The sequence below is a fragment of the Branchiostoma belcheri genome, unplaced genomic scaffold (assembly GCF_001625305.1).
Source record: "Branchiostoma belcheri isolate BF01 breed outbred unplaced genomic scaffold, Haploidv18h27 scaffold33, whole genome shotgun sequence".
NCBI classification, from domain to species: domain Eukaryota; kingdom Metazoa; phylum Chordata; class Leptocardii; order Amphioxiformes; family Branchiostomatidae; genus Branchiostoma; species Branchiostoma belcheri.
The window spans coordinates 1,229,927-1,252,004 of NW_017803943.1; the positions used below are offsets into that span (position 1 = coordinate 1,229,927).

The 22,078-nt window shown below is 43.3% G+C and overlaps 4 protein-coding genes and 1 long non-coding RNA gene across 5 annotated transcripts; 1 reads left to right on the forward strand and 4 right to left on the reverse strand.

Annotated features, from left to right (window-relative positions):
* Positions 1-1,634: 1,634 nt before the first annotated feature.
* On the reverse strand, positions 1,635-3,364 carry LOC109475228. Its single transcript, XM_019775828.1, has 4 exons — positions 3,325-3,364; positions 3,148-3,189; positions 2,922-3,006; positions 1,635-2,647 (listed from the first exon to the last, which is right to left on the reverse strand). Exons 1-4 carry the CDS (start codon positions 3,341-3,343, stop codon positions 2,359-2,361), a joined length of 435 nt encoding a protein of 144 aa, XP_019631387.1. The 5' UTR covers positions 3,344-3,364; the 3' UTR covers positions 1,635-2,358.
* Positions 3,365-3,413: 49 nt separating this feature from the next.
* On the reverse strand, positions 3,414-5,377 carry LOC109475142. The gene is made up of 6 exons (XM_019775678.1): positions 5,349-5,377; positions 4,791-5,075; positions 4,413-4,518; positions 4,030-4,170; positions 3,638-3,836; positions 3,414-3,431 (listed from the first exon to the last, which is right to left on the reverse strand). Exons 2-6 carry the CDS (start codon positions 5,053-5,055, stop codon positions 3,414-3,416), a joined length of 729 nt encoding a protein of 242 aa, XP_019631237.1. The 5' UTR covers positions 5,056-5,075; positions 5,349-5,377.
* A 780-nt stretch (positions 5,378-6,157) lies between these two features.
* LOC109475255 lies at positions 6,158-7,141 on the reverse strand. The gene is made up of 4 exons (XR_002140525.1): positions 6,931-7,141; positions 6,677-6,805; positions 6,410-6,538; positions 6,158-6,278 (listed from the first exon to the last, which is right to left on the reverse strand). It is a non-coding gene; the product is annotated as an uncharacterized LOC109475255 (long non-coding RNA).
* Positions 7,142-7,648: 507 nt separating this feature from the next.
* On the reverse strand, positions 7,649-12,703 carry LOC109475143 (MAM and LDL-receptor class A domain-containing protein 1-like). The gene is made up of 6 exons (XM_019775679.1): positions 12,664-12,703; positions 10,498-10,644; positions 9,432-9,647; positions 9,164-9,292; positions 8,086-8,232; positions 7,649-7,809 (listed from the first exon to the last, which is right to left on the reverse strand). Exons 1-6 carry the CDS (start codon positions 12,701-12,703, stop codon positions 7,649-7,651), a joined length of 840 nt encoding a protein of 279 aa, XP_019631238.1.
* Positions 12,704-15,132: 2,429 nt separating this feature from the next.
* LOC109475222 (protein-lysine N-methyltransferase EEF2KMT-like) lies at positions 15,133-19,148 on the forward strand. The gene is made up of 6 exons (XM_019775820.1): positions 15,133-15,459; positions 16,098-16,171; positions 16,774-16,829; positions 17,451-17,652; positions 18,434-18,591; positions 18,882-19,148. Exons 1-6 carry the CDS (start codon positions 15,401-15,403, stop codon positions 19,119-19,121), a joined length of 789 nt encoding a protein of 262 aa, XP_019631379.1. The 5' UTR covers positions 15,133-15,400; the 3' UTR covers positions 19,122-19,148.
* Positions 19,149-22,078: the final 2,930 nt, after the last annotated feature.

Consider the following 22,078-nt stretch of genomic DNA (forward strand, 5'->3'; position numbering starts at 1 on the left):
ACAATTTAGCCAACAGCTACAAGTTCTTGTTTGTTTTCACAAATAAACCATTTGATTAATTGATTGATTGATTGATATTTCAGTCCTGAAATAATTTTTCAGGACTGAAACAGGAAACACAACATTTTTCCCTTGGCCTGAGTGGTTTGAGTGTCAGGATTTGAAGCTGGTGCTTGGGAAGTCATGGGTTGAAACCCTGTTTCTTACACCAATTTATATCTGTTATTGATATATAATTGTATGAGGCAGTCACTGTGGTTGCACTGATTTGATTTTGAGGATGAACTGTGCAATCTTGGTCCTTATTGTATCATTTTTAGTACTTTGTCTTTCTATCCGATCTATGTGTGCTTTACTGGTCCCAGACCAACATTCCACCACGAGGCAAAAGACATTGATTAGGTATGAAGCAAAAAGTTTCCCTTGAGTACAATCGGGATTTTGATGTTGGGACTAAAGTTGAATGTGGTTTATATAAAGTTGTATGTTGTCTGACATAAATTCTTGCTTGGTCAATTGCTGTCTTCTATACACTTACTTTTGTTTCTCCCGTTTTCAAGATGTGCACTTGAAGCCTGGTCTGAGCAGAAGGAAGAACCAAACTTTTATGGACAGAGCTGTGTGAAAGAAGATGGGGAGGTATGAGTATGGTTTCTTTATTAACACGAAACAACACTGCACATGCCTTCAGGTGCACCCACTTACACACATTTCTCTCATTTGCCCAGTTCAGTCTGCAAGCCTTTTTTCCGTGAAGAGCCCTTTAACTTTTTAACTTTAACTGGCAACTTTAATCCCACATTAGGCGTCACTGAAAACTTCTTTGTATCGTGTAGTTGAAAATGCCAAATTGCCCCAAAATTGTCTCTCTTCTACCTCCACGCTTAAACCTTTTTTACACACTTCTCTGGACATGTGGTTGATTGAAAGAGTCTGCCAAAAAATCTGTTGATCAATTTCCCCACCAAAAAACCTACCTAATTAGTAATTGGCACCCTCACCTGGTTAATTAATTGGATTAAAGTTTTCCCGCCAAAAAACTTAACCTTGAACTTGTGCCCCCCTCCCCACTCTTCCTGCCCCCCTCCCCACACTTAACTTTTTCCACAACTACACACAGTATGCTAGTTACACTGTTCCAACACTTAGGACATGTAATATAAGTTCTCTGAGCAAGTAATCATCACACTTTATTGATCTTTTGTATCAGAGACCATGTAGATTTTCTTTTCCTTACATTTTCATTATTATAATAATAGAAATGGTTTTTAAAAGGGTGGATCTGGATCATGATAAAGAGGTTATCAGGGAAAACAGTTTGATCACAAATGCTGTTGAAAATATATCCGATTTCTATACAGAACTAAACAACACATAATCATTACAAGTGCTCTCCTTATATAGGGAAATGTACTGTGTTTGTCATATTTGTAATAAAGATTAGTCACAACGTTTTAGTTAGGAATGTGAACTCTTTTGGAAATCACAGCAAATAGCAGGGAGGGCCTAGCTGAGTTTCAACATGGGTTACAACACTTTATGGTTTCAACAATGGTATTTAGAATGAAAAATTCAGAGGATCGCAAACATGCCCTTTGCCAACATCTTTCATTGTCATTCTAAAGAGTCTGCATGGGAGGTCCCGATCACACTTTGCACATTAAATCCTGCAATGAAGCAACTGCAATTTACAATTTTGTTCAGGCTGGTTTCACGTACATTACATTTGATATTAAATCAGAGTTGTTCGACTTTGAATTATGCAAAATTGAAATAGCAAGGTGCAGAATGCTGAAAAGCAATGACCACGTATTACGGTTCACTTGTACTGGCTGGACACCGTGTTTTATTACACAGATGATAGTTTAACGGTGAATAGATTCACCTGACTCTCCATGATACAAACCTAAAAAGGCTGATTATGCATTGCGGCATTTTGAGGTCTTATCAAGACCTACCCACAATTACCAAATATCAAAACAATCTACATAAACCTTCTCGAAGCCTAATGAAAATATAATATCCCACAATGTATGTATTTAGTTTTCAGCATCATCTACACGTGCCAGTGGGGACCCCTAGCGGTCTTAAGTTTTTCTGCCCCTGCTGGATGCGGTTTTTCATGCAATTGTAATTTCAACCGTTTGGTGGTGTCTTTTACAGACCGTATGTAGGATGCACTTTCTTGTCGCAGTATGTCAGTTATCAGGGCTTTAAATACATTGTCAGCCTACTTGTTGTACCATTTGTTTAACAGCAAGAGAGTTCAACATCAAAATATATAAAGATATTAATATAGAAAACATTGAACTGACTTCCTCAATGGTTCTACGGCATCTGAGGCTACTCAATGACCCACTACTTTCTAAGTGTCTCATATTCATTGTTTCCCATCTCCAGTGTGCGAGGGTCCAGGGTCTGGTAGGCGCCCTCCTCGCGGCTGACATCAGGCATGTCGTACTCTCTGTCTTGTCCGGTCCCGTCAGCTTCACCACGACGTTTGGTGCCGCGGCCGTCCATGATGTCACAGTAAGTCCCGTCCTGACTTGTCCGGTTTGTTCTGGTGTCTGTGTAGTACGTGTCGTCAAACGCGTCATTTTGAACGGTTGTGCCGTTAGACTCACGGTTTGATTTTGAGCTGGCATTTCTGCAAACGGTATGTATAGGTATAAAGACTTTGTAAAGAATCTATTGTGTTTGTATGTTTGTATATTATGTACATCTACTGAAATATCATTTTTGGGGTTGTGTGGTTCAAACCCAACAGGTCCCGAGTTCGAATCCTACCATGCCGCTGAAATTCAAAGCTATTAAAACGTTGATGTATGTTGTTGACTACCACTTCAAAGACATATAGTAGAGAAAGAAGCATTTAATCAAATGGAGTTTTAGAAAAAGGAATAATAATATTTTCAACTGACCTTCGTTTTAGCACAATAAGGCCAGCTACTGCAGTAACAAGTGCGATCAGGAGAAGGGCTGAAACTGCACCCAGGCCAATCATGCCTTACGGAAAAGGTGACATTTATTGTTTTGAAAGGTGTTTACTATTGTATACTTAGTTCCGTTAATGTAACTTAACATCTACACATAACCTAAAGTATTTGTTATGTAGGTTAAGGTAGAAAATTGTGGAATTTGCTGCACCTGCTGTATGTGGATGAATCGCGGACTCTTTTCCTTCTGGGGCTGAAACATGATAATATCATGAAGAAAAACATATTAATTTGTATAGAGAAGAGCGTTCAAACATTCTTGTATCATCAAATAAATACCCGAAAAACAGCATTATTGATATGCGTGCATTAGATATATTGTCCTTACCGGTTGACAATGGATCCATGTACTGACTTGCAGAAAAATATGGCTGAAATAGATTACAAGACGGCAAATTAGGAATGAAATTAAGTAAACTATTTCAACATCTTCATCTTTTTTCATTCAGAATACCATATGATACCAACAGCACTAGGATAATGTCAATATGAGTATTTTTAAAAATCTTTTAATTTAGTTCCCATTCTAGTTCTTGCATAAGGAATGCATCGGTTGATAGGCCATGTACGTTTATCACTAATATACAGAATACTAGAAAAAGAGACATACGGCTTGTTCTGACACAGATTATTTTCCCTACCTGTCCTCCATCATCCTGTCCATACGCCCTGACAGACGTGGTGTAGGATGAGTCCGGCTCCAGCGGGGAGTTGGTGTACTCCTGGTTATACACGTCATCAGATGTCAGAGCACGCCTCTTCCGGCCGGCCTGATCAGGGTTACAACTGGTCACTGCTCCATCTCCTACAGTCACTGTGGTGGAGTCACCTACTTTGTCCCTGAGCACAGAGCATGGTAAGATCGGTTAGGTTAGGGCAGCGACAATCTTCCTTATAATCATGACAATGCCATAAGGGATTTGCTGAGATTAAACTCTTTTGCCAAATGATGTAAATCTCATATGGGTCCATAGGTACATAATGTTTGTCGTTTGTTAAAGTGAATGTTGTGTGAAATTATAGAAATACTTACGGTGTCAGAGCCATGGCAATGTACGCAATGTTATCATTTCCAGTGTTCTTTGCTTCCTCTAGCGTCTTGTATGTCTGTAGCATCTCCGGGTCTGGTAGGTTATCTGTACTGCTGCTCTTCACCACAACCACGTGGTAACATCTGTGAAATACACGCCAGTGTGTAGGTAAAATATCATTCTGTCAATAGACGTTTTAGAAGTATAACTTTGAACAATCAAAGTGTCCTCCTGTATAAATAGTGTGTAAAATGTATTACATCAGAAGATGCTTCATTCGATGACAACTTTCATTTTCGTTCACATTGATACGCCAATTTTCTTTATCATTTATGTAGATAATTAATTAATTTATCATGTCTTAACATCGTCAGTGAAGGCTCACCCTATTGGTCCGTTTCTCTCAGATGTCGGTTTGACCTCTAGTGGGAAAGTTGTGGGGCTTACTTTCGTTTGATCCTGCAACACCGGCTTTTCAGGCGCTGGAGGTTCTGAAAATCCAAGAGAAAAAATAAAATTGATCAACAGAGAAATATTGTCTCATACCCTGTACAAATATGTCATGTATAATCTTCAATTGTCTCTCACCCATGATCTTCAATTGTCCCCTATCTCTTGTTGCATTTACATGTAGTGTACAAACTCGGACCATACTCACTTCCCGGGGGTACGGTACGATAATCTTATTTTTCAAGTTTTCAGATAAAAAAGGACTGAACTGTCGTAATTCATATAGGGATATAAAGAGGATGAAAATGCTTACCTCCTGGCTGTGTTCTCTGACTAACAATCTCACTTCTGTTACTCTGGAAGTCCCCGATGTCGGCGACGACCCAGAACTCGTAGTACGTGTAGGGGAGGAGGTTCTGTACTGTGATAGATGAACTGCGAACAGCGAAGGTGGTAACGTTGGTGGTTCCTCGTTGTTGTACGGAAACTAAATAATGCTGGACCTGGTCTGCATAGGTATCGACGGACCATGTCAGCTCAATCTGTGTGGATGATAGGGCTCGCGTCTGAAGGGACATTGGAGTAATATCTGAAGGCCCTGAAGGAAAAAAAGATCATTATACCTGATGATGATACCAGAAAAATGGCTATCGAAAATGTTATACAGCGTATTACATATACTACGCAGCAATTGGTTTCCCTCAGCGACTACCTAGCAGACTACCTTGATGTGATGAATATCGACTCACTAGAAGAATTGTAGTAAACAAAAAATAAGAAACCTTTGACAAGGCGAAAAAGTCATCGAAGCATTACACAGCTTTCCTGGCCTGCCAGCTCATGTAGGTTGAGTTGAGGATGACTGTCTTACCTATACATGTCGGGTTCGCTCCAGTCCATGTCCCGTCAGCCTGGCATGTCCGTCTGGAAGCTCCTATCAGCCGGTATCCATGGTTACAGGTAAACTGGACCACGTCCTGATAGGAGTTACCACCAGTCACGGTACCGTGCTCTGGAGCTCGGAGCGTCGGACAGCGTACTTCTGAAATGCAAAAGAAAATTTCAACTAGAAATCTTACACACGCGTTTCCAATTTCTCCCAAGCATACCCAACTCTCTTGCCAGCTCATGTAAGTTAAGTTGACAATGACTGTCTTACTTGTACATGTTGGGACTGCTCCAGTCCAAGTCCTGTCAGCCTGGCACGTCCGTCTGGAATCTCCTATCAGCAGGTATCCAGCATCACAGGTAAACTGGACCACGTCCTGATAAGAGTTACCACCAGACACGGTACCGTGCTCTGGAGCTGGGAGCGTCGGACATTGTACTCCTGAAATGCAAAAGAAACTGTTGACTAAGAATGGTACAGACGTTAACGCTGTCCAATATTTCTCATTTTCCTATAACAACATAGACGTACCTTTCTTGTAAGAATGAGGTCAATGACAGATTCTTATTACTTCCCATCTTTACAGAATACTTCGGGTACATTTTGGCGAACCACACACTCACATACATATGTTCCATATTAGGAATCAGTTCTACACAAATTGCTCATCTGTGTTACCTAGCCTGACAGCTGTATGCTAGAATCTGCGTGTAATGGCCACAATGCGTTCTAGCTATGTAAGAAGTCATCAATTCAGAAAGAATCAGTTAGGATTATTTTACTTACGGTCACACGTATGTCCGTCAGAGTTGAGGTTGAAACCATCATTACACGAGCAGGTGTAACTTCCGACTGTGTTGGTGCAGGTGTGAGCACATGGTCCCCGGCCTCCGTTTGAAGCACATTCGTCCTCTATGAAAAATAACACGAGATATGAGATACTGACCGACTTGTTCTGATGTTACCTTGGCTACTGTAATAGACGTTTCAGATCGCTAAGAAAACATGCAAGACCAATATTGATAAAGCACTGTTACACTCACCATTACATGAGAGGCCGTCCGGATTAAGACTATAGCCATCCTCACAGGAACAGGAGAAACCGCCGACAGTGTTGTTGCAGATCTGGCCACACGGTCCTTTGCCTTCATTTGGAACACACTCATCTACATCTGTAATATTTGAAGATCACACAAGTCATAAGGAATAGTGACCGACCCCTTTTGATGTTAAATTGACTATAAAATAGATGTTGCACATTGCTTTAAACAAAACAAGACTATTGATAAAGCATATAATTATACACTCACCATTACATGAGAGGCGGTCCTGATTAAGACTATACCCAACCTCACAGGAGCAGGAGAAACCGCCGACAGTGTTGGTGCAGATCTGGGCACACGGTCCCCTGCCTCCTACCGCAGCACACACATTTCCATCTGTGAGACAAAAGAGCCAAATGCAACATATTGGAACCCAATAAGTAAACAATATGACTATAGTCAACATTACTTCCGATCTTCAATTTGTTTGACGTCTTGCATTTTGTTCTAGATTACCTCACCTGGGCAGGCTCCTTGTAGGATGCTGACGTCATCTATTGCAATGTCACCATGGACATTATTTCCTCTGACCCCTTCAAAGATGACCTGGTAACTTCCGGTGGCAGGAATGCTGACGGCGACGCTGAACCACTGGTTACCTTGGTTACCAGATCTGGTCCAGATGGCAGTTGTCGCACCTCCGTCTATCACAGATACCGTCAGGGTACCTACTTGGCCTAACAAAACAACAGTTCTTCTGTGTTAATTGTGATCAAGTTAAATGATATAAGGCTCATCTGCATACTGCACGTAAATCGGTCATGTATTTTGGTCAGAGGCTGACCCAACCAAAGATTCAACGGAAGGTGTCAGAACAGTTACTACCATCAAATCAAATTATGCCTGACCTTAATTTAATCATAGCTACACTTCAAATTGTAATAGTTGATTATTAGTACTTACGCTGGTACCTTAATGTACTGTAGGACAAGTCTTTGTTGTACATAAACCAAGACTCAAAGGACCTCAAAGGAACTTTCAGACTAAAGGGCCATGAATCCATTCTGTATCTGTATCTGTATAGCCGGTATAATCGGCCTTCGGCGTAACACACCAGCTTCGCAGGCACGCGGCGCGGCGGCAGCTGGCTACATTACACCTTAGCCATTGAAAGGCACATTAAAGACCATAGGGGTCTAGTCAATGCAAACTACCGTACCAATTACATTCAAATTCATTTTAGTGCTGTAGCTTACCGTCTGGATCACCAGGCTTATCTCCATACATGTGTGTCCAGAACAGCAGACACTGACCGTCAGGATTCCTGCTGTAGGACGGGGATATCAGACGGGCGGTGTGTCCCTGGTCTGGGCCCGATGCTTCAATGTACATGTAATGTCCTGAAGTGGATAAACATTGTGAGTTATTCTATTCTCAAGTTGTGCACTATGATGTTGGGTCGAACTAAAACTGTGCTTTGGGTGACATCTGATTGTAATAGACCGGGTTTGTTACTATATAGATGTCTTGTAATATGAACTGGCAGTAGCATACTAGTAGCCTTTTACATATTCGAGATGACTTGTTGGTGATGACTCGTCTATGGGTACACCTAGCCTAAGTACTGATACTACAGAACACACAAATGACCCTTCAAAGTAAAACCCCGAACAAACCTGATCTGGTGCCAGTGGTGTGGTCGACTGTTGGACCGGTGAGGCCCGTACGAGTACCACCAGAGTCACGTGCCCAGTCAAAGTCGTCTGCCGTGTCCTGTGTGTACCCACACAGGTCTGAGTCGAAATCACAGGGACTGTTGGGAGCTGTGGGGAACACAGTTGTAAGCACGTACAACTCACTTACCACTTGCGCAACTTACGATGCACGCAACCGCTCACGGCCAGACGTGGCTTGCAGACCACACTCTTACACCTTGCGAAACCGTGCGAGTGACGTGCGAGAGACGTACGTCAATGGCACTCATTCCCCACGTTTTCAGAAAAAACGTAGCAGACGTACGTAGCCTCCCAAAAAACGTACGGACAAAAAGCACGTACGGCGGGTTGTGACCGTAGCTTTAAGTACATGGACTGTAGGGAGCTGTGGGCAATAAAACTATACTGATCATATTCATGTTATTCCTTATTGCTCACGACCCTTCATTTTTTCATGGCACACCTCGAAGTGTGGCCGTGTCGCTAACTGACCTGGCTGCCTGGCGCTGGTCTGCATATTGGCATGGCTCTGCAGTGTCGTACGTACCACCGTTATAACAACGGTCTGATTAATCCGGGAACTGACCCCGGCCTTACGGCCGGGCCAAAATATCTTTAGGATTCGTATATAATGCCTTGCACGTTAATGATAATGCGAATATAAGCGCGCTGTCTGAAAGAGAATTTAGACTAAGTACCTTTTCGGTGGTAGTAGTCAAATCGCGACGGTGCGTCACTATCAGCTAACGGAATGAGATACTTGAAACAAGCAGGTGCGAGCATAAACAGGAAAAAACTAGACTCCAGGGACGCCGGAAAGTCAAACCCGCACCGACTCGGGCAGCCAGCTTACGACACCAGTGCGCTAACGACTACTCTGAAAGATCCAAGCCCGTTGGAATGGATCTGTTAGCGGCACTTGCGCCCCACTGGTACATACTGACCGACTTGTTCTGGTGTTACCTTGGCTACTGTAGTAGACGTTTCAGATCGCTAAGAAAAAAATACAAGACCATTGATAAAGCGCGGTTACACTCACCAAAACATGAGAGGCCGTCTTGGTTAAGAGTATAGCCAACATTACAGGAACAGAAGAAACTGCCGACAGTGTTGGTACAGATCTGGCTACACGGTCCCCTGCCTCCTCTTGGAACACATTCATCTACATCTGCAGTAGAAGCAGAACATACTAGTAGTAACCTAATAGATGCTTTAACAAACTCTACACAACACGTGCATTACTCTACATATTACATCACCAGGTGTTTGTGATACTAATTTTGCTCCATATCAAAAGCACACCATACCTGGGCAGGCTCCTTGCGTGATGCTGACGTCATCTATTGCAATGTCACCATGGGCATTAATTCCTCTGACCCCTTCAAAGATGACCTGGTAACTTCCGGTGGCAGGAATGCTGACGGCGACGCTGAACCACTGGTTACCTTGGTTACCAGATCTGGTCCAGATGTCAGTCGTCATACCTCCATCTTTCACAGATACCTTTAGGGTACCTACTTGGCCTAACAAATTTAAAACAACAGTTCTTATGTGTTTGATATGAACAAGTTAAAATGGTATGGTGACTCATCCGCATAATGCACGTATCAAGTCAAATTGACAAACAGTAGTCATGTATTTTTTCACAAAGGCTCACCAAAGATTGTAGGAAGGTGGCAGAACAGTTACATCCATCAAATCAAATTATGCCTTACCTTTATCCATAGCTAAACCCCTAATACTGGTAATAGTACTTGCACTGGTGCCTCGATTTATGTTTAGGACAGGTCTTTGTTGTACATAAACTAAGATTCAAAGAACCTCAAAGAAAAAAGTTCACATCGTTCACCTGGTCATGAATCCATTGAAAGGCAAAATAAAGACCTTAGGGGCCTAGTCAATACAAACTACAGTACCGATTGCGTTCGAAGTCATTTTAGTGCTGTAGCTTACCGTCTGGATCACCAGGCTTATCTCCATACATGTGTGTCCAGAACAGCAGACACTGACCGTCAGGATACCTGCTGTAGGACGGGGATATCAGACGGGCGGTGTGTCCCTGTTGTCGTGGTGACGTTGCTTCAATGTACATGTAATGTCCTGAAGTGGATAAACATGGCGTGAATTATTCTATTCTCTCGGTGTGCACTATGATGTTGGGGCGTACTAAAACTGTGCTCTGGGTGATATCTGATTATACAAGACCGAGGCTGTTACTGTATCAAAGTCTTTACATTTAAACTGGCAGTAGCACAGTTTTTCACATATCCAAATTGCCTTGTTGGTGATCACTCGTCTATGGGTACGCCCAGCCTAAGTACTGATAACTACAAAACACACAAAAGTTCCATCAAAATAAAACTCCGTACAAACCTGAGCTGGTGCCAGTGGTGTGGTCGACTGTTGGACCGGTGAGGCCCGTAGGAGTACCGCCAGAGTCACGTGTCCAGTCAAAGTCGTCTGCCGTGCCCTGTGTGTACCCACACAGGTCTGAATCGAAGTCACAGGGACTGTCGGGAGCTGTGGGGAACACAGTAAAGTACAGGGACTGTAGGAATCTGTGGGGAACACAGTAAAGTACAGGGACTGTTGGGAGCTGTGAGGAACACAGTAAAGTACAGGGACTGTAGGAATCTGTGGGGAACACAGTAAAGTACAGGGACTGTTGGGAGCTGTGGGGAACACAGTAAAGTACAGGGACTGTTGGGAGTTGTACATGTGGGGAACACAGTAAAGTACAGGGACTGTAGGGAGCTGTGGGGAACACAGTAAAGTACAGGGACTGTAGGGAGCTGTGGGGAACACAGTAAAGTACAGGGACTGTAGGCAGCTGTGGGGAACACAGTTAAGTACAGGGACTGTAGGCAGCTGTGGGGAACACAGTTAAGTACAGGGACTGTAGGGAGTTGTGGGCCATGTGAAATGGTATTATCCTACTAGTGACACCGATAACTTAAGTGATTGCCGGAAGTTTTTATGACGGAAGCTCTCTTGAAATAGTCTTCTCTATCAGGACACAAACACACCTACTACATTATATATTGTACACACCTACGCGCGACTTGGTCCATTGAATCCGGTAGAGTAATTTGCAATGCAGAGAAGCCGAATGCATAAACATAAAGGGCTTTAAAAGAGACAAGAAGCTAAATAAACATATCACTAGAGAGGTAACATTTGCAAAGCAAATGCATATTGTTCACCTTCACATGATCTAGCTTAACAAACTACTGCTCTGTTTATTCTTACTCAAACATATTCATATACCAAAATAGTAAGGTAAATATTGCATTTTAAACCAGTCCACCCCAAATTGTAAGGTATACAGTCCCTGGGTATATACAGTATGTCATTCGTACTTCTACGTATACGATAAGCACACAAAATTTATATTGTATTAACTTACCAGCAAAACCGACAAACAGACAAAGCAAAAGCCAGTGAAGAACAGCCATCTTTTCTGAAGGCCACTTCCTCCTGATTACATTATCTACTGAACAGTATTCATCCGCGGAGTCTAGTACATGTAATACCACACTTAAGCTTCAGAGGAAACCATAATGACTGGTGGCACCAATTTTGCTCTTATTTTCTTACGTATGCCTTTCTTCCATACGTTTGCATTTGTTTAATAATTTTGCTGTGCTATATTTCTTTCTCCCCCGTTAAAGCACTTTTCGAGATTTTCAACATATGTCCTTTCTAGCTCGTCCCTTGAAAAATATTTTGCAGCGTTGATTTTTACAGAGTTACATATTGACTAGTGGCATTTTCCTGATTTAAAATTTTAATCTGCTGTGATATGACATAATACTGAAAGGTAACCGTATCTCCTTGGTAAAATATCACTACGCCAGACGTTCAAACTGGCTGGTATTTATAGTAACGTTTGCCCCAGGCTCATCCAAATGATAGAGACATGTTTTACTAACGTAGAGATCTGTTGGCATGTAGACTTCCATATTCACGTTTACGCTCTCATGGGTGACCAATATTCTAGTGTAGAAAATATCCACTTCTACCAACAAAAGATGCTCGTACATTATCAAACTTCTTGCAGTTATCGTCTTTCAAATCAATAATTACTGCCGCCATATTAACCCTTCGGCCAGAGTGCGTGGCCTTGCAGGCGTGTGCAGCACACTTAACAGTCGAACTGGTTGGACGAGAAACAACAACAATCACAACTTACACAGAGGGTTTGTTTTGGTCCGATATCCGTGGGGAGGGGGGCATGACATAAACAAATATCGCCTCGAACCTTGACACAGTATTTTTTTTCGTACATTTTGAGATAGGTTTTTGCCTCTCATCGGGAAGTAGTGCCAAACTTAGCCAATGTAGACACGTCGTTGTGTATTTATCCGTTAAATCTTCGATCCAGATCTTAAGCCACCATTTTCAGACGTCTTTGTTAATGTGGCTGAGATCTTCTCCCAAAACAGTGCCGGTTGCAATAAAGCCCTTCTAAGTTAAAACTTAACTCTATTTACAGAGTCCAAGTTTCATTTACTTAGTCTACTTCTTCGTATACTGTACGTTCCTGAACGTTCATAGCTCCCTTCACAGCTACTTTCATGCCTTCTAGCGGAATTATATTGAACTTCAAAAACTTTTGACTAAACTTCTTTGACTAAACAAACCATCTGGAAGTCGAAGCAGTATAGCCTCACGACCAAGATCAGACTCTACAACAGCAATGTGAAATCCGTCCTTCTGTATGGCTCGGAGAGTTGGAGAATGACGAAGACAGACATGAGGAAGATCAACTCATTTCACAACAGTTGTCTACGTAAGATCTGCAACGTCTTCTGGCCAAACAAGATCTCCAACGCCGAACTTTACAACAGAACTGGCTGTAGGAAACTCACCACTGAGATCACTGGCAGAAGACTCAAGTGGCTAGGGCATGTACTGAGGATGCCTGACAACAGGATCCCCAAAGTCGCCCTTAGCTGGAGGCCAGAAGGAAAGAGGAAAAGAGGCAGACCAAAGACCACATGGAGGAGAACGGTGTCGGACGACCTGGCGGCCATGGGTCTGAACTGGAGAAGTGTCAACAACATGGCGCAGGACAGACCCAGATGGAGGAAGAAAGTCATGGCCCTATGTCTCACAAGGGACGAAGAGGATAAGTAGTAAGTAAACTTCTTTTCAATGGGTGAGTATGAGTGCCACCGCTTTAATGTTACCCTAAAGTACAGTTACTGTTACTGCTACTGGTAAAAAAATGATCGCTGAAAAAGTCACAGAGGCTCATCAGTATAACATCCATCATTATATCGGGAACAACAAGTGGAATTTCAAACAGCTCTGACGAGGTCTTATACAGGTCTGCTAAATATCTGCACGTGCCGCCATGACAGCTGGTGAGGTTCTGTAAGGATGTCGTCGCCAGATCAGGACCTGACGTGTCAAGGTTGTCCCTGTATGGTTATGATATTATAACACAGAGATGATGGACATACCAGACCCTTCATCCATCTCACTGACAGCTGCTGCGATCATGGCTGGATCAATTAATAGAGACATTGGAAGTAGAGTTACTGGGGTTCCAATTGGTATACTCCAATTCATTATCGTTACAGTAGATACTCATCATCAAACTAAGATTTTTATAAGAAAGGCAACATTTGCAAAGCAAATGCATAATGATTACCTTCATATGGTTTATCCTATCAGACGACTGTTCTATTTATTCTTACTAATATATTGTGACCCTACTTACATATATTACCAATTTTCTCCTGCAACATGCTACATAATGTAGCCCAACACCACAGGTATCTGTTACAGCACCAGTTACTATGGTGACAGCCTTCTGGTCTAGGTCATTGGCCATTTTTGTTTAGAGAAGAAACAAAACAAAAACAACATATTTTATTGGTGCGAAGGTAAACAAAATGTTTACAATACACCCCACTAACAGGACACGAGCCCATAACAGCTGACATCATCATCAACGTTAAGGCAAATGTACACTAAACCTCGCGTCACTGGGCAGACGTTTTTGCTGCGATTTCACGTATTAACTTTTTTCTAATAAAACGCTACCAGAATTTCATAACAAGAAATTCTAACAGTGGACGGAAAGATTCCCTGGGCAGTCTAAAGGGTATGGTTCTAAGGATACCATTTGTAGTGGAACAGAATAAGGTTCTTTCATTGCCGTTGCAAATCCGTGTAACATATGGCGAGCAAAACGGGCTGAGGCAGCAGCATACTGAACATTCAGGCGGCTACAGCCATACTGGAACTTGATACGAGCCGATATACACATCCCGCCTCCCGCTTTGGAAATGCATGTGGCTGCGCGCTCGCCGGTCATCTAAGGCTGCCCAGCGCCAAATGTGCTGCCCATGTGGGCCTGTGGGCGTGTAGCCTCCTTTGCAGGCGTTTCGGGAGCCATCGGCTTGTTGGGGAGGGGGTGTTGTGAGGGGCGCTTATTTGCAACTTGCACGATTTTCTGATCAAACGTAGCTCGCACGTACTAGAAGCTTTGGTCACCATCCCTAGAAAATATTTGCAGGATGGCATTCTAGGGTTGGCGGCCAAAGCTTCCAATGCGTGCGATCTACCGTAAAAAAGCAGCCCGCTCTCGGAGCGCCTGCAAAGGAGGCTAGTGGGCCTGGGTAATCACAGTCTGCGCACTGGTGAGGTCACACCACACTGTTACATCCAGCTAGCAACTGTTGACCTCGCCTCACCTCGTAAAGTTCTACACGTGAAGGCACGGTCGTGGGGAGACGCGCCATTCCGTACATATTACCGGCGCTTTCATGTCGTCCTTCAGCTGGCCACATGTAACCCCACCGAGCTGTCATCTGCCCCTCACAAAACAACAGCAACAGAGCAGGAATATGGCGATCTGGCCTGAGCGCTTTGCTAACCACTTTATCGTTTGCCAGTCCCCAAAAGGAGATGTAATTTAAATTGCAAATCATTGTCAAAAGTGGCTGTGTGTAAATCAGAAAACACATGATCGCAAGCAATCACAATGTACGGATTCTCAAACACTGCATTCCGATTGACGTTTTCGGTATGTTATGATCGCTTCCCAATGACCCCTCATCTGGAAGGGGCGTTATTCACATGGCTCCGCAAGGCAGCACACGACCCGTCGCTTTTACAGTACAGCTAATGAATTGTCTCAGGTGCTATATTTAACGTTCCTCCTATATTAGGGGGGACGGGCTCGCACAGTCGCGGCGTGTGTCTGTGGAGAGAACGGTCTGCTCCGGAGACTGTCAGCTGTTGGACTCGCGGCAACGCCACGATGAAGCCCATCGAAGGGAACAACGTAGAGGATGGGGAGGTGACTGAGAGGACAGAAAGGTAGGGGAATTGACGATATTTTAATAAAATAATACTATCTTGACTAGAATTGAGGGATGGGAGGAACTAGGCATTTGGCACACAGTGGGACCATGGTGGCTTGACCGGATCACATCGCTGTCACGGCTGTTTTCCTTTGCTATATGCATCCCGAACGAAATGTCTGCTATGCCGACGTTGCAATTGTAAGCGGTTGGGCTCGAGTTACGCCAGTTGGTGAGGCCGCCAGAACAATGTCAGCACAAGTTAGCAAATTAATTGCCAGAAGCAAAACGCATGCTGCAATGAATAAGACTACGGCATCCTCTGGTCAGAATAGTCTATCCACTAAATATATATTAAGAAGGATTCATATAAAAGACTGTTTTGTCATTAGAAAAAAATACCGAAGCTCATGATTAGCCACACTGATTGTACATACTAGCACTTATTGTTTTAGTACCTATGATGTTAAGCTTCCCTTTATACCCTTTTTGTTTTACACTATGTTCAACAGTCGTTGCCATACATTGTACTTTATACAATATATTGTCGTGCAATAGAGTTCTTCTGTTTTATCAAAGGCCCCGTTACATAATTTATCACATAGCATAGTTTTACAGTCATTATAAACCAAAAAATTAATTCCCGTCATCCAGAAAAGCCTGGTTCCGGGAAAAGACGATCAGTATCAACAGGGTCAAGGTCGTCATCTTCGAGGCACCGTTTGATGGTGAGTAGAAGACATCGACAGTTCCTCTTCTTGTTAATGTAACTTGTTTCCAGCCACACCAGTCCTTTGTTTTCCAATGATTATAAGGATAATACAGGCTGAACATCGAGAGATTCCTGGGCTATTCGTGAGCCGTACCTCTCAATGTTTGTGTGTAAAGATTAGTTGATACGTCTTTATATTGCAAGCCGTAGCAGGTGTATCATTTGCCCTAAGTTTACATACCTCTCACTTCATGATCAACAGACAGGGGACCTCCTGTGGTGCACGTATTTGACACATATCAAATACACAAAGAGTAAGATAATCTCCAAGAAGATCTTTTGGTGGCTGCAAAGACAGAATCAATTTGGGCAGGCAGTATCCATTTGCCAGACATTTGTGGCGAAATGGTGAACTGTCTGGCAAATGGATACAGCCTGGACAATTTGATTCTGTCTCAGTAGTCACCAAATATTGTAAGTAAGATAATCTCATTGAATGATTGACAGAAGATTACCATTCTGGATTGCTGTAATTATCTTTTACGAACGATGTCGTCTCACACATGCTGTGTTGCCAGGCAACGGGATGATGCATTTTATGCAAATAATCACTTTCAGCCAAGAAGGAAGACGAGGTGGACAACACGGGAATGCGAGTATGGCCGGCCGCGCAGGTAAACCTTCTCTCTCTGCCCGAACCAACTAGTGCATGTTGGTTTGAGTAGTGGCAGCGGTAAAGCACATTATCCCTTTCAGAGACGCCACCTGCCGGAGAGCGGAGCAGCCTAGACTAGACCTGTGCTAGGATAAGCTACATATAATAAGATGGCAGTCCAACACAGCAACACTTGAAGTTGTGTTAATTGGTTACTAACCCTCATTTCCAGCAGCATTAATTTTTTTCTGATCAAAATAACATTACAAGCTCATTTTGCCATTTCACTTTTGTCATTTGATGTGTCCCCTTTTCTGTCACTGTATTCGTTGATACAAAATAGTTTATCATATTGTAAAAGGTTAATTCCTCTCACATAATATAGATATATGTATTCATTACGTTAAATGTAGGGGAACTGAGCCCAAGGGACTTCGGCCGACATATCTGTATATATATATATATATAACGTTGAAGGTATACATCCTTGCTTTGTTTTCCAGTAAATCAGTAGCTAGACCCTTTAGAAACAAAACCCGTACGGGGCAGGGCGACAGCAGGAAAAACACAGCTGGACCAACAATAATGGGAGGGGGGCGCTCCTGACTGTGACACATTTTTACACCCGTTTTTCCCCCAGGTGCTGGCCCTGTACGTCCTGAACCACCCGGAGACGACGCGGAAGTGTGAGGGGATCCTGGAGCTGGGTGCCGGGGCGGGCGTGACCGGCCTGCTGGTGGCCAAGTCCTGCGGGCGCCCGGCCGGTGTCGTCATCACTGACGGGGAACATCACGTCCTGGACCTCACCCGCAGGAACATAGAGGCAAACTTCAAAGAGGACGGTCAGTACGAACTAATAAAATTACTAACTGGAAAGGTAACATTTATGTAACCCTACACCAAGGGCGTCTGCTACAGCACCAGTTACCATGGTGACAGCCTTCTGACGAAGACGAAACAGAGCAAAAACAATATATTTCCTCGTGTATCACAGCTCCCATACCATAACATATTTCACTACATTGTTAAATGTGCACAGCGAAGTACCAACAGGCGTTCCTAGTAATATATCTATGAATGTTGATAAAAGTAGAACTAAAAGTTGTTAGTAGAATATTCTTCAATCAGTGATTTTTGAAAGGTAACCAAACCCGTAGCCTGGGTGCCATCCCCAGTAGTATATTCGCCAGCTCTATAACTGTTATAGGGCAGGCGAATATACTATTGGGGATGGCACCCAGGCTACCAAACCCGTACCTATACCTCCAAATGTTCGACGTCCACACTGGTATGTCTTTTGTTACCTTTCAAAAGTCACTGATTGAAGAATATTCTACTAACTGTTGATCTATACGTGACTGATCAACCTCTTTAAGAGGGCCTGCAAGCCCTTTTTCGTAAGGCGTAATCAGGGCGTTTTAGGCTTCGTAATTCGTAGGCATCCTCCGCAAAAATCAACGTAATTCGTAATTGGACATAGCCGCAAATCGTAAAGTTGTAATCAGCTCTGAGACTTTAACGTAATTCGTAATAGGCGGCGAAAATTTTGCGTAATTCTTAATCACTACCCCCCTTGCAGGTCCTCCTTTAACGACCTAACAGTTGTTCTGTGTCGTGTTGAAGGCCGCCCGACGTGTGAATACCTGAGATGGGGGGAGAACGTGGACGAGTTCAAGGACAGGTTCGGGACCTTTGACCTCATCATGGCGACGGACGTTCTGTACTGCCCCGAGGCGCTGGAACCTTTCTTCATGACCGCCAAGCAGCTGTTGTCTTCCAAGGTCGGCTCCTTCCGAATATTACATCTTAACTAGTCTAGAGTTCCACGATCTCATACCTTCGCCAATTGCCTTAACGTACTACTGGATTAGATCCTTTTTTTGCATAATTGTCATCTGATTATGTCAAGCGTCACTTATCTTCCTTGAAACATATTCAACAAATTGAACTTGGAAGTTCCAGACCAAGCTGCTAGGGGGCCGCCTAAACGCTTCGAAAACATATATAAACCCTCTTGGTCGAAATAAATAAACCATTCTCTGACACAGACCGTTGTTATTTTTACTTTCAGCCTTCGGCCCAGCTGTTAGTCTCTCACACGAACCGAAGCTACGTCCCCCACTACAAGGTGCGGAAGGCGGGGTCCACCTGCGGGTTCAAGGTGACGGACATCCCGCTGCAGTCCATCCCGGGCTGCGCTGAGATGAGCCGAGCCACCGCCGCGGACCCCAGACACCCCATGCTGCAGAGGATGCAAGTCTTCAGATTCACGCTGAAGGCGTCGGTCATTAAGGGCGACCCGTCTCCGTAAATAACGTTTCGCTAGCAGCTAGCCTAGCCTGGTTCCCAGTCCTGGCGTGGTTTGGGCGGACTCTCTTCGGGTCTGTAGACGATCACTGCTGCCCGGTCTTAGCCTCCACAGGCCTTTTTACGGGAATACAGATCGTAGAATTCGGCAAAAAAGAGGGTAAAATTGCCCAAGGGAGTCCGGCCGCGGGGAGGTAGTTTTTTGCACGGCCAGTCAAACCTACAAGGTGTCCAAACTCCCCTGGCAGACTTGATTCTCCTATATATAGCCATCGTAGTTAGTCTGGTAGAGACTAGCCCAGTTCAACATTGGCTCCCCGGTAGCAGTTTTACGCCTGGCCAGTAAGGGTTTTTGCACGGCAGGAGTTTGATTAGGTGGGCCTATTGAACACCCGTCGTTCAAAACCTACCGGGAGCCCTAGGGAGCCAGGTTCCACTGGGCGGCTGGGATCGTCTACAAGCCCGAAGAGAGCCCACCCAAACAACCATAAGACGGGACACAACTAGCAGAGGTAGCGGAAATAATACCGTCTACAACCTTTGTTAAAGGTTTTTGCTTAGCTCTAAATACGGAGTTGTAGTCCGTATGCTCGTTCAAAAGATCGTCTGTTAGAGCGAAAGTTGAAATCGCACAACGTCGACGTTATCTTGATAGATGATGAAGAGTCTAAGTAATATAAGCTACAAGTACATTGATGCGTATCATCAATATCAAGTATATTGCTTTCTATTGAAAGAGCTTAATGCCCAATGTTGAAGAGCCTTTTGATTGCTTTAGTGGAACGTAAAGTTCGGAAGTTAGATTTGGACAACTTTCCTTTTTTTTTAAAACATTCGGAATGTTTTTGAACTACAGTTTTGTGCACAACACCATCTACTAGTCTGTACTAGACTGCGGAGAGAAATGTTGATATCGTCTTCTTTGACACGTAAAGGAAGACTTATACAATCTGTAAAACAGATTTACGATTTCTGATCTTGTAAATACTACATTTTCCCCTGTGATCAGGTCACGTGAAACAATTTCACGTGAATAAAACACGTTTGTAAATACATGAGTGTTTGGAGTAGCGAAATTCCCCCACCCTAGACAATATTAAAGTAGAAAACTTGTTACGACCACGAAATCAACAAAACTTGACCAAAGTAGGAAAGTTTAGGCCCTACCAGTTCCTTCTAGCCCAAGCGTATCCAAAATAAACCAAAATTATCAAAAGAAAAATGATTTTTAAAACTAAGGTATTAGTAGGGACTATGATTCTTATTTCTTGCCCCTCACTGCGTAACGCAATTGTAACGTCTGTCCAGAATGTCTCTAGCCGTACACCATACATCCCCCTCGACACGCACAATCAGATGTAAGCTGGGTAAAATTTTCCCATGACCTCGAGCTCGGTGACCTGGTCAGGTCAGGAGATGCTGCCAATTTATAACTACCGGGCATGTCAGATTTTACTGACTGTGTCCCTCTCCACATTTGCACTTCCAAATGTAGTTGTTATCATAATTGATTGTACTTCGGTTTGTGTTACAAGTCCGAATGGGATAATGCCTCAACCTCTATGAAACACAGTGACTTTGACTCAGAACATAGTGAATTTGGCCTTGAACATAGTGGCATTCACTTCAAACATAATGATTTTGACCTTGCAAGTTGAATGATCTTCCAATTTTCAGCCAGAGATTCTTGTCGCGTATCGTGACTTCTTGCTACACACAGAGACATCACGCTATGACAGATAACTGTTCTAGCATTACCCGTAGTTTAACCTACCACGCATATCACAAAAGCCCCAACACTTATGAGATGTTCAACAAAGCTGAAAATTTGATTCCAGTGTATCGTGCATCTCCGCCAGTCTGTTTCTTCTCCCCATTTCTCACATGGCTGGATCGATCAATATCAATCCGCTTGTAACGCCTTTCTACCACAATATCAACAGGGGATCGGAACAGAGTGCCTTGCCATTATACACATTACAGTCTGGCACTGAGAGCACTCAACATTTATGGATTTCGTATTGTGTATGTGTGTGTATGTGTATGTGTATGTGTATGCGTGTTTTTATATGTATGTATGTATATGTTTGTTGTATGCATGCATGTACACGAATATTTATGTGTGTATTTGTCTGTGTACATATATGCGTGAGTGTGTTTCTATGTGTGTGTGTGTGTTTCTATGTATGTGTGTTTCTATGTGTGTGTGTTTCTATGTGTGTGTGTGTTTCTATGTGTTTGTGTTTGTATGTATGTGTGTATATATATATGTGTGAGTGTGTGTTTGTGTGTTTCTATATATGTGTGTGTGTGTGTGTGTGTGTGTGTGTTTCTGTGTGTGTGTTTCTCTCTCTCTCTCTGTGTGTGTGTGTGTGTGTGTGTGTGTGTGTGTGTTTCTGTGTGTGTGTTTCTCTCTCTCTCTCTCTCTCTCTCTCTCTGTGTGTGTGTGTGTGTTTCTGTGTGTGTGTGTGTGTGTGTTTCTCTCTCTCTCTCTCTCTCTCTGTGTGTGTGTGTGTGTGTGTGTGTGTGTGTGTGTGTGTGTGTGTTTCTCTCTCTCTCTCTCTCTGTGTGTGTGTGTGTGTGTGTGTGTGTGTGTGTGTGTGTGTGTGTGTGTGTTTCTCTCTCTCTCTCTCTCTGTGTGTGTGTGTGTGTGTGTATGACTTTGCGTGTGTGTACGCGTGTGTGAGTTTGTCACTCTGTGTGTGTGCATCAGCATCCTGAACTAACTTAATCTCCGGCGTATCCGTGTGTGTTTATATGTATGTATGTATGTATGTATGTATGTATGTATGTATGTATGTATGTATGCATAAACCTTTCTTTATTCGCACGCTCGCATCACTTTTGGGGTTCCCAGAGGATGTCATCAACATGGCCTAACGTGACTATTTTGTACAGTGTAAATAATACAGTATGTTATCCGTTGGCTCCAAGTCTCTTCCTGGAATTAGGCCCTACTTT

What these genes read in the sequence shown, in the direction of transcription:
- LOC109475142 (XM_019775678.1), bottom strand. Translation starts at nt 5,055, where the DNA reads ATGTCCCTTCAGACGCGAGCCCTATCATCCACACAGATTGAGCTGACA. An exon ending in GAGAGAAACGGACCAATAGG is followed by an intron (nt 4,171 to 4,412) that starts GTGAGCCTTCAC and finishes TGTATTTCACAG; the next exon opens with ATGTTACCACGTGGTTGTGG. An exon ending in ATTGCCATGGCTCTGACACC is followed by an intron (nt 3,837 to 4,029) that starts GTAAGTATTTCT and finishes CTCTGTGCTCAG; the next exon opens with GGACAAAGTAGGTGACTCCA.
- LOC109475228 (XM_019775828.1), bottom strand. An exon ending in GATTCATCCACATACAGCAG is followed by an intron (nt 3,007 to 3,147) that starts GTGCAGCAAATT and finishes CTTTTCCGTAAG; the next exon opens with GCATGATTGGCCTGGGTGCA. An exon ending in CTTATTGTGCTAAAACGAAG is followed by an intron (nt 2,648 to 2,921) that starts GTCAGTTGAAAA and finishes TACCGTTTGCAG; the next exon opens with AAATGCCAGCTCAAAATCAA.
- LOC109475143 (XM_019775679.1), bottom strand. Translation starts at nt 12,703, where the DNA reads ATGAAAGTAGCTGTGAAGGGAGCTATGAACGTTCAGGAAC. An exon ending in CACCACTGGCACCAGCTCAG is followed by an intron (nt 9,648 to 10,497) that starts GTTTGTACGGAG and finishes TAAATTTGTTAG; the next exon opens with GCCAAGTAGGTACCCTAAAG. An exon ending in CACCACTGGCACCAGATCAG is followed by an intron (nt 7,810 to 8,085) that starts GTTTGTTCGGGG and finishes TATCCACTTCAG; the next exon opens with GACATTACATGTACATTGAA.
- LOC109475222 (XM_019775820.1), top strand. Translation starts at nt 15,401, where the DNA reads ATGAAGCCCATCGAAGGGAACAACGTAGAGGATGGGGAGGTGACTGAG. An exon ending in CTTCGAGGCACCGTTTGATG is followed by an intron (nt 16,172 to 16,773) that starts GTGAGTAGAAGA and finishes AATCACTTTCAG; the next exon opens with CCAAGAAGGAAGACGAGGTG. An exon ending in AGCAGCTGTTGTCTTCCAAG is followed by an intron (nt 18,592 to 18,881) that starts GTCGGCTCCTTC and finishes TTTTACTTTCAG; the next exon opens with CCTTCGGCCCAGCTGTTAGT.